This window comes from Bubalus bubalis, chromosome 4 (assembly GCF_019923935.1).
Source record: "Bubalus bubalis isolate 160015118507 breed Murrah chromosome 4, NDDB_SH_1, whole genome shotgun sequence".
NCBI classification, from domain to species: Eukaryota; Metazoa; Chordata; class Mammalia; order Artiodactyla; family Bovidae; genus Bubalus; species Bubalus bubalis.
In genome coordinates, this window is record NC_059160.1 from 155,087,656 (window position 1) to 155,104,335 (window position 16,680).

A 16,680-nucleotide genomic window follows, 5' to 3' on the forward strand; every position below is an offset into this window, starting at 1 on the left:
TAACCACTTTATACTTCTTCCACCAGGATCATCTTTAGTCCAAGAAACGATTATCTAGCCCCTGGACTATTTCAGATGCTCCCTGTCCTACCGGGTGTCCTTGTCCCCTGTTTTCCACATAACAGGGAGAGTGAGCATTTTGATCTATCAATGAGATTATGTCACTTTGCACTTGTCATGACTTCCCATCCCACTTGGAACAAAATCCACAGTCCTTACCTGGGTCAGCAGCGTCCAATGCGAAGGTCGCTGAATGAACTGAAGCTGATGCTTCTCCAACTGCATTTGTGGTTTCCCTTCTTGCTCCCTCTCCTTGCAGCCATTGTAACCCCCTTGCTGCCCGTTGAGCTTGCTGAGCGCATCACCAGCACCTGACTTGAATCCTCCTCCGGCCCCTGTCTCACCTGGAGAAATTTGACTCCCCTCTACCCTGTAGGAGTCACATTCCTGGTGACCCCCATTTCCTTCAGGACCCACGTGGGAGCTGAGGCTTCCACCCTGCAGACTGCTTCACGTCTGTTTAGTATTGAGTCCATGGAGGTATCTCTTGTATTCCTATACATTTGTTCCTGTTATTTTGGTTCTATATTGTTATGTGTTTGGACAAGAGAGATGTTTTCTTAAATTTTTAATTTTAACTTTTATTATTTTGGCTGCACCATGTGGTTTGAAGGATCTTAGTTCCCTGACCAGGGATTAAATCTGGGCCCTCAGCAGTGAAAGGGCAGAGTCCCAACTATTGGACAGTGAGGCAACGTGTGGAGAAGAAAGTTTTATCTTCACTGGGACATCAAAAAGAAAAGGCTTTAAACCTATAATTTTTCTTTTGAGCTTACTATTACTTGTACTCATATTTTTTTTTTTTTTGCTACAACTTTTCCCCTTGATAATGTATAATTTCAGTTTTGATTTGCCCTAAGATCCATGAGTTCTCTAGGAGTATTTTCTTCATGCCTATTTCCCCTCATTGATTTCTAAATTTAGTGTCATTATTAGAGAACATAGCCTATAACATTTTTCTCACAAATTGCAAGATCAGAAGAATAAAAGTATATTCTTAAACTTTAAGGGGTAAAGTTCTATAGTTGTTAAGTAAAATTTATTGACTATATTATTCAAAAACTTTATATTATTAATTTTTAAAATCTATTTGGCTTGCCAGCTTCTGAAATAAATATTGTAGAACTCTCCACTATGGATATATATACATTTTCAAATTCTCTTTGAGTTGTTAGGAGTTTTTGTTTTATGCAGTTGTCTGCTATGTTGTCTGTTGTATAAAGTTTTATGACTGTTACAGCTTCTTTGTGGGTTGCATCTTTTATTATCACATAATATTCTTTGCCTAGTCTGACATGTTTGCCCTTGAATTTGCTTTGTCTGACATTGGCACTTCTGCTTTCTTTTTGCTTGCCTTTGCACGGCCTATTGCTGACTATTTTTAACCTTTTTCTTTTTTACGTGTGTGTTGTATTTAAACAGTACAGAATTGGATTTTACTTTTTTTTTTTTTTTTGCTTCGGAGAAGCAAGGATTCATTATTACTTGCAGCCAGTAAGGAGAATACTTGGCCTTTCCCAAAGCAGTGTCTGGATTTTACTTTTTATTTACATCTGACAGTCTCAGATTTTTAATAGAGAAATTAATTCTGTTCCCCTTTTTGTGTTAATGAGTATACTTAGGGTTTAGGGCTTCTGTGTTATTTTTCATTGTTCTCTGTATCAGTTAGGAATGTGCTCGGCCGTAAGTGACAGAATGCACCATTAATAGTTGTCTGATTAAAGAAATCTTTCATATTTGTATTACCACATTTCATTTAATAATTAAAGAACTTTATTTCTTGGAGTTCCTCATTTTTCCTAAATGATAAGAAGTCTGGAGGTGTACCGCACTGGCTCCATTAGTTTAGCTTCTCAGTAGATCGGCAAGGCCTCATCTCCTCTCACATTTCTGCTTACTCATCTCTGGCATGTGGCTTTCTTCCTCATGGCTGAAAAAGTCCTCCAGCAGCTCCTGACATCACTTCTTCATTCCAGCCAGGAAGAAGGAGGGGAGGTAAATGAGCAAAGAGTGAACACATTTCTCCTAAGAAGTCTTCACCTTTTGTTTAGAACAAGAAAGCCTTTCGCTGGGACATCTGCCCACATCTTCTTGGTCAAAAGTGGGGATGACTGGTCACTTCTAGGTCGACTACTTGCCAATGAGAATAATATTATATGATGGGTTTAGACCAGTTTCATTTGTCCTTTGAGGCTGGAGTAGAAACTTGCCTTTCCTGAAATGCAGGGATCTCTGTTACTTCCCAAATTGGGGTTTTTAGCAAGGGAGGAAGGTGGCTGGGATGGATGGTGAGGAGGTAACTGATAGCATCTGCTATGATAGCTACTCATTTTCTGTTGTTTTCTCTTTTCCTTTTAAGTATTTTTCCAGGATTGACAAACCTGTTATCATGTACCTTTGCCCACTGCTAATTTGGAAGGTCTGCAATTCTGGTAGTAGTTGCTTCCTTGCTTCTATCAGTCATAATTAAACTTACATTCCTCTAGTACTGCATTGCTTTTAACATAGTAAAAAGATAACGATGCCTTTATATATCAGCCAGGGGAGTTAATGCTGCCGTCTGCAATAGATAAATTCTGAAATTTCAGTGAGTTATAATGGAGGTCTAGTTCTGATTACATCACAGCTTGATGTGGGTTGGGTAGCTGTGGCATGGCTCGCCTTGGAACACTGACTCATGGATCAGGCCTATTTTCTCTCCACCATCTTGGAGTCGTCGATTTCCTGCTGGGTGGGTGGGAAAGAGAACATGGAAAAAGGCACACTGACTGCAAACAGCCTTAGCCCGAAAGTGGCACAAGTTACTTCCCCTGACGTTTCATAGACTAGAATTCAGTCATGTGGCCCCATGGAATAGAAGGGGACCTGAGAAAAGTGGTCATTTGCTGGGCTCAGGGAGAGGAGGTGGCGTGCTGGACATAGTGTGGTCACTGTCACAAACTGTCATTCCAGTCATCCATGCATTTGTTTTTCTCTGCATAGATACACTCACTGCCTCCTTAATGGAGGTGCCTGCAAGTCTCAACTGGTCACGGCATCAGCCCAAAGTCCACAGTCTACATGTGTATGGCGTTAGGCCCTCTAAGGTCCTGATGTGGCTCAAAAGACATGTCATCCTCACACGCTCGAGACACGATACACAGTGGGGGGAGCAGGGTCAGAATGTCCACTGTGGAAAAGGCGGGAGTATGAGCCCCACTTAGTCACTAGTCTATAGCATCATGAGGTCCTCCAGGTCAGACTCTGTGAGGACCCCCTGCGCTGGCAGTGAAGGGATGACCTTGAATGGACACTGACCGTACTCTGGAGGCTCCTCCTTGTTCATTATTCCCTAGGCTGCATCCGAAGTGAATACAGAGGATCTCATCCTCCTTGGACCATATAGATATAGACTTTGAAACCTGCCTCCTGGTCATCGAGGTTGGGTGCCCAAGGATTGTTTAAGTCATTAAGTCCAGACTCAGAGACTTAGTAGGCTTCTTATCTCTTTGCTTCCATGTGCCAGGAGCAACAGCTAAGATTCTTCTCTGGACGTATTTCAAAAATTGCGTTTTCCTTTGCATCTTTATCCCATGCCTCTACTTTTCAACTGAAGGTCATCTGCATTTAGGCTCTTTGAAGAATAAGTGTGAAAGACTGCACCCTTCGTGTCTTGTTTTAGCCTGGTTCCTCTCAGGAGCAGAGACAAGGGTGGGAGACAATCACACAAGAGTTTATTCAGCAAACACCTGTGCGAGAAAAAGGGCCGGGAGCCGGAGGAGGCTGTGGTCAGTGCAGGCACGACCTCGAGTGAAGGAGAGGGGAGGGGAGGTTGGGTGCAGGCGTTCCAGGCTGTCCAGGGAAGGTTTGTTACGGCCTCTGAGGAGTTGCCCTTCACAGGAGTCTCATGTCTCCCAGGAACCAGCCTGCCATTCTCAGCTGAAGGCTGGGAGCATGACCTTGGGCTCAATGCTTTCTGTTTCTTAAACACTTAAGAAAAAAATTAAAAAAAATTCTGGCTGCACCACCCAGCATGTGGGATCTTAGTTCCCTGACCGGGGACTGAACCCGTACTCCCTGCAGTGGAGTCCCAACCACTGGATTGCCAGGGAAGTCTCCTCAATTCTTTCTTGAACTCATTTCTTTCCCTTAACATCTTGCCAAACACAGCACCTAGCAACTAATGCATACTCCTAGTGCTGTGTTTTCCAACCTCCTTTCTTAAGAGAGACAAGTTCAGAAGGCATGAGGGTCTTTAAGTTACAGTGTCTGACAGCTTTACCAGATGCTTCGTTCCTGCATCACATGAATCTTCAGCCAACCAGCCTGCTAAACACCACAACTAAAGCAGTGACAGTCAGTTGATATTCCTGTTGCAGCCTGTACCCCACTTTGGGGTCAGATCTCCATTTTAGTCATGGTTATCAGTGGAATCTATTAGAACAGGCAGACTGAAAAATCTCAGTGACTTAATCCAACACAAATTTATTTCTTGCTCAGGTTATGGGCTGATGTGGGTCAGGGAGATGCAGGGGCCGGCTGCTTCCTCTTGCAACACCACCATCTCCAATTCTTTGCTTCCAGTCAACAGACAGGGAAGATGATAGATAGAGATGAGAAATGAGAGAGAGAGAAGACTCAGAAGATGCTTGGCTCCAAAGTGCCTTGGCTTGTATGAAAGTGTTAGTTGCTCAGTATTGTCCAACTCTGCAACTCCATGAACTGTAGCCTACCAGGCTCCTTTGTCCATGGAATTCTCCAGGTAAGAATACTGGACTGGGTAGCCATTCCCTTCTCCAGGGGATCTTTCCCATCCAGGGATCAAATTCAGGTCTCCTGCATTGCAAGCAGCTTCCTTACTGTCTGAGCCACCAGGGAAGCCTTGGCTTGGAAGTGACACAAGTCTTCCTTCAGTGAGTCACCTGATGTCCGCTCTGCTGAAGATCTCAGGTCTCTGGGCTTTGGACACCAGTTCCAGCCCTGAACACCTGCTCCAGCAGGCTGACCTGGCTGCCATATTGTTCCCTAGAGGGAATGGGAGGGGGAGATGGCGTGGAACAGGTCAATCTCTGTCTGGCATCCTCTTTGCAGATGACAAGGTTTTGTATGGTGATGTGATGGTTGTGCACCCCTGGTCAACCCAGGTCATTCCTCACTCATTACAATTCTGACCTTTTTTTTTTTCCTTCTTTCTCCTTTTTCCTCCTGTTGTGAGGCAGCGAGTGACAAGCACATCCAGTGGCTGCTGGGGGCAGATGGCGAGGTCTGGGTCTGGATCATGGGAGAAGGTCCCGGCGACAAGCCGTATGAAGAGATCTCTGAGGAGCTGATTGCAGAGAGAGCGAGGCTGCAGGCGCAGCGGGAAGCCGAGGAACTCTGGTGAGAGGTGCCATCGGGTGTTGAGGTGGGGAGAGGGTGCTGGTGCCTGAACACGGAGGCTTGGGGTGGGCTCAAATTAAGGATAATAGATTATGGGTGGGAAGGAGAAGCCAGTGCCAGGCAGCTGGCAGGCTGTTTGGAGCTGTGCTAAGATTAGGTGGCTGAAGAACTAGTCTTACATCAGGTAGAGCTTGTGGTCCAAGTCCCAGTTCCACTCATTAGTGGGGAGGTGATTCGAGGCCTCAGTTTTCTACACCTATGGTTTGGGGACCACAACACCTTTTTTATATAGTTGGATTTATTGAGATAATACATTTGATATTCTTTCGCCTCTTCCCTCACTGAGCTGTCCTTAGGACAGCAGGGCAATTTGAATATCACTCTTAAAGTCTGCTTGTTCCTCTTTGTGTTACCTCTGTTTTTCACACAAGATGGACACTGAAGCCTCTGCTGATACTGGGAGGGTCAGACTTCTTTCATAAACAACTTACGACATATTTGTTGCTAAACTTGGAAGTTTGTATGAGGTCGGTGCCAACATTTTTCCCTCAAGTTTTAATCACGGTGTTTTTGTTGTTGTTGTTTTTGACTACACTGGGTCTTCCGTGCTGTATGCAAGCTTTCTCTACTTGCAGCGAGAGGACTTCTCATTGTGCTGGCTTCTTTTGTTGCAGAATGCAGGCTCTAGAGCCCAGGCTCTGGAGAAGGCAAGGGTCTATGGGGTCACACAGAGTCGGACACGACTGAAGTGACTTAGCAGCAGCAGCAGCAGAGCCCAGGCTCAGTAGTTGTGGCGCATGGGCTTAGTTGCCCCTCGCATGTGGGATCTGTCTGGACCAGGGATTGAACCCCGCTACCTTGCATTGACAGGCAGATTCCCACCCACTGGACCACCAGGGAAGTCCAATGACAATGTTCTAATAATAAAATTGTGACATATATTCATGTTGAGATTTGACAGAAAACAGCAAAATTCTGTAAAGCAATTATCCTTCAATAAAAAATAAATTAATTAAAAAAATTGTGACATATGACCAATATTGAAAACTACAAAGAATTAATTAAAGAACAACTCAATAACCATCACCTAGGATAAGCATGATGAGGATTAGGGCAATACCTGCTCTGTAAAGTGCTGTATTCACGCCTTGATAAATTGATTACTGTAGATCCACAGCATTATTCAAGGTACCTGTATAGTATCCCATTACATGAGGAACCCAACTTGTTGTCCTGTTGAGGGACATTTGTGCCGTTTGCCATTTTTTTTTAATGTTATAAAAAATCCTCTGATGTGCATCTCACTACACCTTTGTAAACTCAAGCAAGAAATGGGATTCCCGAGATTTTTTTTTTTTTCTTTTTCCCTGGCTTCCAAAGCAGTTCTGCTGATTTCCACTCCTGTACAGGAGAGGAATGGTTTTTTTTTCCCACCTTTGCCAACATTAGTGAACCTCAGACACTTGCCATTCTGATAGACCAAGAATGACTGGGCATGGCTTTTATTTGAAATTCTGTCGGCATGTGGTCCCTTCTTTTCCCACGCCTCCTGATATCTGCTGTTCTCTTGAAAGGAAACAGAAGGAGGCAGAGATCACCAAAAAGTTCCGGGATGCTCTGGCCAATGAGAAAGCCCGGATCCTGGCAGAGAAGTGGAAGGTGGAGATGGAGGACCGCAAGGCTGCCAAAGTCCTGGAGGAGCGCATCCATGAGGAATTCAAGGTGGGCCAGTGCCTGGGTGTTGGTGTGAGGCCACCTGTTGCAACCCCCAGCCTGATCTCTGGTTGGACCAGTCCTTGGCCAACCACTCTATGCTTTAGAGCACTCTCATAGTGCTTTATGAGAATAGAAATCAGACGTGTCTGAGTAGGAAAGAACTTGATATACCATCTTGGCTAATTCACTTCTCCTTGTACAGATGAGGAAATTGAGGGCCAGATAGGGAAGAGACTGTGTGTAGTGGTGATTGGTTTGGCAACAGAGCCAGGATCAGAACTCAGCCCTCTGCATCCCAAACCAAGGGTCCTGAAATGGGGCTGAAAGAGAGCTGAGTCTGTGGTCAGACCAGCCTGGGATCCAGTTCCAACTCTATTGCTCACTGCTGTGTGACCTTGGGAAGCTTGCTGAACTTCTCTGAGCTTCTTGTTTGTAATATTTGTAATAACAACACTCTCTTTGAGATTTTTGGAGGATTCAAGGAGGTGAAAAATGTAAATTTTTCTGCCCAGGACAGAACATTGTTTGTAAGTTTGCATATCTGCTCATTCTGAGACTCAGAGTTTGGAGCTGGTAAAGGAGCTTTACAGTCCTGTAGCAAGAAGCTGAAGTTTCTTGAAAAAAAGCTTAGATTAATATTTTTTCTTCTGGTTCCTATTTTGAGATTTTTTTTTTTGGCTATGTAGGAATAATATATTTTTGAGGGAGTAGAAAACTCAGAAAATACTCTAAATAAAAAGGGAAAAAAAAACAAGAATCATGCTGAATCTCAGCAGTTGTATATTTTTGTGAATTGTATATTAATGGCATATGCCCATTTTTGAATTTTTAAAAACGTTCCCCCATAATGATTAGATAAAGGGGACATTGGCCTTTTAATATCATTTCTGTTGTAAATATTTTTTCTCAGTGTTGTTGTGGTTTTCTTAATTTTGGTTACAGTGGTTCATGATGTAGAGAAGGTTAAAATTTTTATTAGCCAGTTATATGAATCTTGTTCTCTATTAGTTGTTTTATGCACAGAAAGGCCATCACAAGCTTATAAAAATACTAATCTACATTGCTTTGTATGTCTTTCCAGATCTCATTTCTTTGTACTCAAATTTCCTTCACTTTGCTGTGTGGTATGATATATGGCTCTCACTTTATTTTATTCCAAATGGCTAGCCCATTATGCTAACATCATTTACTATGTAAATCATCCTCTCTCCTCTCATTGGATTTCCTGCCTTGATTCTTACTTCTTACTTACTTTTGGATCCTTTTGTGGATTTTTCTTCTTTGACTGATTATTCCTGAGCCAGATGTAATTGTTTAATTGTATGTAACTTTAACATAAATTTTACCATCTATTAAAGTTAGAGAGTATCATTATTCTTCATTTCTAAAATGTCCTTGGCTAATCTCATCCATTTTTTCCCCATTAGAGCTACTTTTGAATTATATTCTCAGTATCCTCTTCTCCCCTAATATCCAAAAAAATCTGTGTGGTGGTTTTCATTGAATTGCATCAATACCATTGCTGTATTTGTGGAAGATGAACATTTTTTATAATATTAAATCATTAAATCTTACTCAGGAATGTGGTAAGTTCTTCCTTTTATCCAAAGTTTCTTTTTTTATCTTTGATATAGTTTTTTTTTTTAAATACCTATAAATGCACTGGCCACCCAATCTCAAACATTTTCAGTGACATATGTTCTTGTGGGCTTCTTTTTTTTGGACTTGGGTAAAATTTATTGTTTTCTTTAGGTGCTCTCTGTTTCTTTTCTTTTAAATTTTATGTTTAATATTTTTATTGTTATTGTGATTGTGCTCATTACTTTTAAACCTACTGCAACTGCTAGCTATATATTTGCATTGTTATTGGGTCTCCTTATTTAACTTTCCCATAAGTTGCCCTTTTTCTCTAGGAGATTCTTTTGCATTTTTAAGTGAAGGAATATGTACTCTCAAGACACTTCATTTAAAAAAAATTCAAACTTGGAGAAAAGTGGAAAGAAAAATGACATGAGTACTCATATATTAATATTACCACCTACATTTACCGATTGTTAATATTTTGCCTCGATTTCATGCTCTTTGCTCTTCTCTTTCTCCATCCATACACGCACACCCACAGGCGCACACACGGTCACATAGACATACTTGTGCTTTTTCGTTGCTGTCAAACAGTTTGAGAGAAAATTGCAGACATAGTGCTTTCTAACCCAGGAGTTGGCAAACTATTTTCTGTACAGGAGCGGAGGTCAGTATTTTAGACTCTGTGGGTCATGCTGTCTCTGACACAACTACTCAACTAGGACATCATGGCACAAAAGCAGCCACAGACAACATGTAGACAAAAGAGTGAGACTGTGGTCCAACAAAGTTTTCAAATAATGCCTGTCATTGGCCTGGGAGCTTCCTGATCAAACCTTAATCCTTCAGTGTGCATCTCCCACAAAGAAGGACATTGCCTGTCATAGCCACAATAATCATTGTCACGCTGATTGAAATTAATGATGTAATTCCATAGTAGTGACTCAAATCCCATCCACACTGGAGAGATACTTAGTTTATATTGCTGGATTTTGCATAGGAGCCTGGTGGGCCACGGTCCATAGGGTGGCAAAAGAGTCCAACGTGACTTTGCAACTAAACAATAACAATTTAAGTCTGCTGGGGAAGAAAACCAGTACTTTTCACATGTCTCCAGCAGTGAGCATCACCTGTTCCAATCCCTAGCCTACCTCCTCCCCAGAGGTGGGCTGAGTCCCAGATGCTGGGAGGGTAGCTTGGCGGAGCTGGAGTCTTGGGGCTCGGTTCCCAGCAGAGATTCTCTGATGTTCTCCTTGAGGGCCTCAGTGATTGAGGGATAGAAATTGTATGCTGGCTCTGTGTTGGGGTTTATGGAGGAATCAGTAAAGCCATATGTTCACTGAGGAACCCAAATGCAGGCTTTTGTGTTATTTCCAAAGGTTATCGTTATTGTGTGGTTTTTTTCTTTTTTTTTGTATGTGTTTTTTCTGTGTGAACACATATAAATGTGTTATATATGTTTAATGTACATAGTAAGTATGTCTGCTCTGAGGAGCCTCAGAAGTACAAGTAGCATCTTTGAGGCCTTGGAAGGCTCATTGAGGAACGTCAGATCAGACATTGGGGCTGGACGGTCCTTGTTAATGAGCTGAGATATTATCTGTCAGTGCGTCCGTACTTAGTTGCTAAATCATATCCGACTCTTTGCTACACGCCTGTAGCCCGCCAGGCTCCTCTGTCCATGGAATTCTCCAGGCAAGAATACTGGAGTGCGTTGCCATTTCCTTCTCCAGGGAATCTTTCCCGCCCAGGGATAGAACCCATATTGCCTGCATCTCCTGCCTTGGCAGGCAGATTTGTTACCACTGAGCCACCTGGGAGGCCCCATTTTCTGGCAGAGCTGTCTGTAAATGAACTACCCTTTTAGTGTGACAGGCTCTCCATCACAGGAAGTGGTTATGTGTAGGCTAAAACAGTATCTTGAGAAGGTTTCAGTGGTGGATTAAATATGCCTGGCAGCAAATTCTTGGCCTCTCCTCCCTTTGAGAGGAGGAGTCTGGTTCCCCATCACTGAGCCTCTGTGACCTTGTGGCTAGCCTTGGTCTGTAGGGTGCAGTAGAAATGACTGTGTGTAAATTCCGAGGATGGATAAGAGCAGATTGTACCCTCTGGCAAGGCTTGCTTTTGTTTTCTTTTTAATTTTTTTTTCCACATCTATATATTATTTTTAATTTTATTTTTAAACTTTACAAAATTGTATTAGTTTTGCCAAATATCAAAATGAATCCACCACAGGTATACATGTGTTCCCCATCCTGAACCCTCCTCCCTCCTCCCTCCCCATACCATCCCTCTGGGTCGTCCCAGTGCACCAGCCCCAAGCATCCAGTATCATGCATCAAACCTGGACTGGCAACTCGTTTCATACATGATATTTTACATGTTTCAATGCCATTCTCCCAAATCTTCCCACCCTCTCCCTCTCCCACAGAGTCCATAAGACTGTTCTATACATCAGTGTCTCTTTTGCTGTCTCGTACACAGGTTTATTGTTACCATCTTTCTAAATTCCATATATATGCATTAGTATACTGTATTGGTGTTTTTCTTTCTGGCTTACTTCACTCTGTATAAGGGAAGCTGCCTCACAAGAAGCCTTCCTGCCCTAGGTTCCCAGGCTATCTGCAAGGACACCCAGGCTAGCTAAAGAGAGGCTATGTGAAGGAGCACCTAGGCACCACACATGTGAGTGAAGCCTTTGTGGTTCTTCCAGTCAATGACCTCAGCCAAGTACTCGACCATGACTGACATAATGTGGAGCCGAAAGGCCACCCAGCCAAGCCCGGCCCGAACTAGTATCTACAGAATCTCAAGCACATAAAACGTTTGTGTTTTAAGCCACTAGTTTTGTTGATAGCTTGTTGTTATAATACTTAGCAATAGATAACTGCAACAGCTTTGCCAAAGGGATTTACGCAACGGGTTAGAGATTGGTTTAGATAATTTGTATTGTGTCTTCCTACATCAAGATGCTAACATAATACGAGTCTTGCATGCAGCAATGCACCGATAACATTCGTCTACTTTAATACTTTTTCCCCTGAGACCAGAAGTGGAGATTGTTTGGAGGAGGGTAGCGGTGGTAGTAATAAACTCCCTGTTCTCAAAAAGCTTACCAGGTGCCAGGCAAGAGAGAATTCTGAGCAGCCACTCAGCCCCAGCCATGACCGGAGGCACCTTAGAGGGCACAGGTCTTTCCAGAACTCTGCACAAAGACAGAAAATGGAAAGGAGATAAATGGGGTGAGAAATGATCTGCTGGGGGAGAGAAAAAAGCACATGATGGGTGGAGGCAGACAAAAATCTGGAAAGACTGGCTGTGAGGCCCTTGAATGCCATGCCAATGAGGTGGACTATTTTCTGTGGGCAAAGCAGACCTGCGTGTATTCAGAGGGCCATGTTTGATCACATTTTACGAGGAAAACTGGTGATGTGATTCAAGTCATGAACACTTAGGGTGCTGCTGCTGCTGCTGCTGCTGCGTTGCTTCAGTCGTGTCCGACTCTGTGCGACCCCATAGATGGCAGCCCACCAGGCTCCTCTGTCCATGGGATTCTCCAGGCAAGAACACTGGAGTGGGTTGCCATTTCCTCCTCCAATGCATGAAAGTGAAAAGTGAAAGTGACGTCGCTCAGTCATGTCTGACTCTTAGCGACCCCATGGACTGCAGCCTACCAGGCTCCTCCATCCATGGGATTTTCCAGGCAAGAGTACTGGAGTGGGGTGCCATTGCCTTCTGAGGGGGAGCCAATTAGGAGATCTTTGCAATGGTCAAAGTGGGAAATGATGAGGGTCTGGACAGAGTCTGGGACTATGAAGAGATAAAGGGGATGGACAAAGAAACGCTGGTGGTGAAATCAACGATCAGTTAGATGTTGGTATGTGGCGCTAGTGGTAAAGAACCCACCTGCCAATGCAGGAGGCCTAAGAGGCATTACTGACTCAATGGACGTGTGTTTGAGTAGACTCCCAGAGTAGGTGATGGACAGGGAGGCCTAACGTGCTGCAGTCCATGGGGTTGCAGAGTCAGACACGACTGAGAGACTGAACTGAAGAGACTTAGGTTTGATCCCGGGGTCAGGAAGATCCTCTGGAGGAGGGTATGGCAACTCACTCCAGTTTTCTTGCCTGGGAAATCCCATGGACAGAGGAGCCTACAGTCTGTGGAATCCCAAAGAGTTGGACATGACTGAAGCGACTTAGCACATGAAGGAAAGCAGAGAGCAAGGCGTCTGAGCCCCAGGTGGAGGGATGGCTAGATGGCACCAGCCTTTTGCATGGGGATCTGGGAAGGAGGTTCAGGCTTGGAGGAGAGAGAATGTGCTTGGAATGGTCATGCTGAGGTTGGTGTTTGTTGGTTTGTTTTTCCACCCAGGACAGAGAAGAGTGGGGAATGGAGGAGAGGAGAGAACCTGTATGAGAAACCTGGTGGTTGAGGGAGTTTGCCTGGGGAGCCTGGTCATAGAAATTCATAAAATAGGAGGCATACTTCCAGAACCTTCTGTAGGGTTAAAGACGGAGTTTAAAAATAAGAGCTACAGATAGCTAGAAAACTGTTTGTTTGTTTTTTTAAAAAAACAACATTCTGTTGTGGCTGACACTGTGCTTTGTCACTCAGTTATGTCTGACTCTTTGCAACCCCAAGGACTGTAGCCCACCGGGCTCCTCTATCCATGGAGATTCTCCAGGCAAGAACACTGGAGTGGGTAGCCTATCCCTTCTCCAGGGGAACTTCCTGACCCAGGAATCAAACCGGGGTCTCCTGCACTGCAGGCAGATTCTTTACCAGCTGAGTTGCTGGCACTATTTTAATACAGTTTACATGCATACAGAAGTTTTTTGTTTTTTTTTTTTAGTAAAAAGGTCGTGGAGCCAGATAAAATTTGCATTTTCCCCTGTTTTTTTTTTAAACTCCTCAGACTGCTTTTAGGTGCTTCTCTCTCTGCTTCCACCCCCAGCACATGGGCAGCAGGGCTCCTGCTCTGTCCCTCACCCTCAAGGCCTGTGCCCTCCCTTCCCAGCCTGTAAGCCTCCTGCCCCGTCCTGCCTCCTCCGGGTTTCCGTGATGGGGAACAGACTCGGCACAGCTAAGCTGTCCTTTCATTTCCCTCTGTTTTCTACTCAAAGCCATTCTCTTTCTGTTCTTTTTCCTTTAAGGCTGGAGTTCATTTTGGCCACCTCACGACACGCTCTGCAACCAGAGATGCTATCGCTGCTTTAATTTCTCTCGAACATTTGTAGACTTTCTCTGAATTTCTCTTGGACAAGGCTGGCATCAGCGAGACACAGCATGGGGCGGTTTACCCTTTCCTCATCACAGATCATCACAAACACTCTCTTCATCAATTCATTAATTCACCCGCTCTTCTGGTCAATGTTTATGGAACAGCTACTATCTGCCTGGCCCTGTGCAGGGTACTAGTGATAGAAAAATGAACGACACAGGCCTGGCCCTGTCCTTTGGGAGCACGTCGTCCTACAAGACACGATGGTATCATTGGGCCAGGCCAAAAACAAAAAGGACTATGCCTTCCAGAAAAAGCATGTGTCTTCATGACATTTTCCACTGGGGTGAGACGGACTGCGCGTCTGTGGGCTCCTGTGGTGTGCTGTTACTGATGTGTTATCAGGAGAAGGGGGATTGAATCAGCTGGACAGCTCAGAGGGCTTTGGGCTTGCCAGAAAAAGGCAATCGACTCCTAAGGTGGAAGGCGAGTGTTTGCCTACCTGCCTTTTCGCTGTATTGGCTTTTCGCTGCTAACCCAAAGAAAGATGGCCTTTTCTTCAGTGATCACAGATGGGCCAAAGGATTCTGAAAGGAGCAACAGTGAGAGTTTCCAGGCAATTTCAGCCGTAAAGGTTGAGCATTTTGGCAAAACCAGGGTGAGGATGATGCAATACTCTTTATTTGTGGTGGAAAATGTCTTCTTTTATCAATTCATTTCTGTGAAGAGCTTACTTTGCCACAGTAAGTGACTGGTCATGTTCCTTTGAGGTGGAGCTTGATGCAGGTTTCTGGCTCTCTTTTAAAAGTATTTCTTTGTTTCTTTCTTTACTTATTTGATCTTTAGTTATGGCAGGGGGACTGTTAGTTGTGGCACGTGAGATCTAATTCTGTGACCAAGGACGGAACCCAGTCCCCCTGCTTGGGAGCATAGAGTCTCAGCCACTGGACCACCAGGGAAGTCCTTGGTTTCTGGTGTTGTCCCATTCTCAGGAGAAAAGAACTGAGTGAACTGTGGAACTGCCATCCATCCATCTGTCTATTTATTGATAGTAAATTTTCCTCCGTCTTTATTGAGGTGTGATTGACAAATCAAAATTGTATGAGAGGAGAAGGCAATGACACCCCACTCCAGTACTCTTGCCTGGAAAATCCCATGGACGGAGGGGCCTGGTGGGCTGCAGTCCATGGGCTCGCTAGGAGTCGGACACGACTGAGCGACTTCACTTTATTTTTTCACTTTCATGCGTTGGAGAAGGAAATGGCAACCCACTCCAGTGTTCTTGCCTGGAGAATCCCAGGGACGGGGGAGCCTCGTGGGCTGCCGTCTCTGGGGTCGCACAGAGTCGGACACGACTGAAGCGACTTAACAGCAGTAGCAGCAGTAAGGTGTACAACGTGACATTTTGATATACATATACATTATGAAATGGTGACACAATCAAGCTGACTAACATATCATTCACCTCACCTACTCTTTTTGTGTGATGAGAGCACTAGTTTGATGAAACCCATGTCCATTAAATACGGTGTTCATTTATAGTCCTCTTGCTGTACGTTAGATCTCCAGAATTTTTGCATTCTATATAACTGAAGCTTTGTGCCTTTTCACCACACAGCTAAAGTATCTATAGATAGATTTTTAAAAGTAGCATATGTGTATATACAGCGAAATATTATTCAGTCTTAGAAGGAAATTCTGACATTTGTGACAATGCAGATGAACTTGGAGAACATTATGCTAAGTGAAATAAGCTAGACACAGAAGGCCAAATGCTGCATGATCTTACTTAAATGTGGAGTCTAACAAAGTTGAACTTGTAGAAGCCGGGAGTAGAATGGAAGTTGTGGAGTTGGGATAGGAGTGGGTGGGGAGGGAAGTGAGCACTGCCATTTACCACGCTGCTTCCTGTTGCCACAGCTGGTTGGAGTCAGAACACTGTATTTAATTTGAGGTGGTTGGTCAAATGCCATTTATCTATGGTACACCAGTCATAACCCTTTTCTGGGGGTACTAAGTCTCCTTGTTATGGTAAATTGTGTCCAGTTAAAATACATATGTTGAACTCCCAACCCTAGGGTCTCAGGATGTAACTGTATTTGGACCTAAAGGTCTTTATAGAGGAAATTAAGTTAAAATGAGGTTTTTAGGGCAGGCCCTAAATCAATGGCTTCCCAGGTGGCTCAGATGGTAAAGAATCTGCCTGCAGTGCAGGAGACCTGGGTTCGATCCCTAGGTTGGGAAGATCTGGAGAAGGGAATGGCAACCCTCTCTAATATTCTTGCTTTGAGAATTCCATGGACCGAGGAGCCTGGCAGGCTACAGTCCAAGCTAAATCAATATGTTTGTTACCCTTTAAAGAAGAGGAAATTTGGACAGAGACATGCGTGGACACAGAGGAAAGACCATGTGCTGCTTATAAGCCAAGAAGAGAGGGCTCAGAAAGAAATCAACCCTGCTGACACTTTGGTCTTGAACTTCTGGCCTCCAGAAACTGCGAGACAATAAATATCTGTTGTTTAAGCCTACCTTCCCCCGTCTATAGTGCTTTGTTATGGCAGCTGGGAAAACTAGTATCCTCACAAGGAAGTAAGACTGGGGGGTTGAAAGCCCTCTGGCTCTGACATGCCTCAACTGTGTGTAATTTCCCTGAGATGACTCCTGTTTGGAAGACTTCTGTGAGTGGACGATAGATTTATAGTCCCTGGTGGAAGCTCACTTGGTTAGTGTGCTGTGTATTG

General features: G+C 44.1%; 1 protein-coding gene across 2 annotated transcripts in view; it reads left to right on the forward strand.

Moving 5' to 3' along the window:
• Window positions 1–16,680, forward strand: part of SH2D4B (SH2 domain containing 4B) — an 84,648-nt gene that overhangs the window by 17,232 nt on the left and 50,736 nt on the right. Inside the window, exons 2-3 of one of the 2 annotated variants that reach the window (XM_006064758.4) lie at window positions 5,255–5,418; window positions 6,993–7,140. In XM_006064758.4, coding sequence (XP_006064820.4) covers window positions 5,255–5,418; window positions 6,993–7,140 — 312 coding nt within the window. The remainder of the gene's footprint in view (window positions 1–5,254; window positions 5,419–6,992; window positions 7,141–16,680) is intronic. The other variant, XM_006064757.4, reaches the window with a different exon arrangement.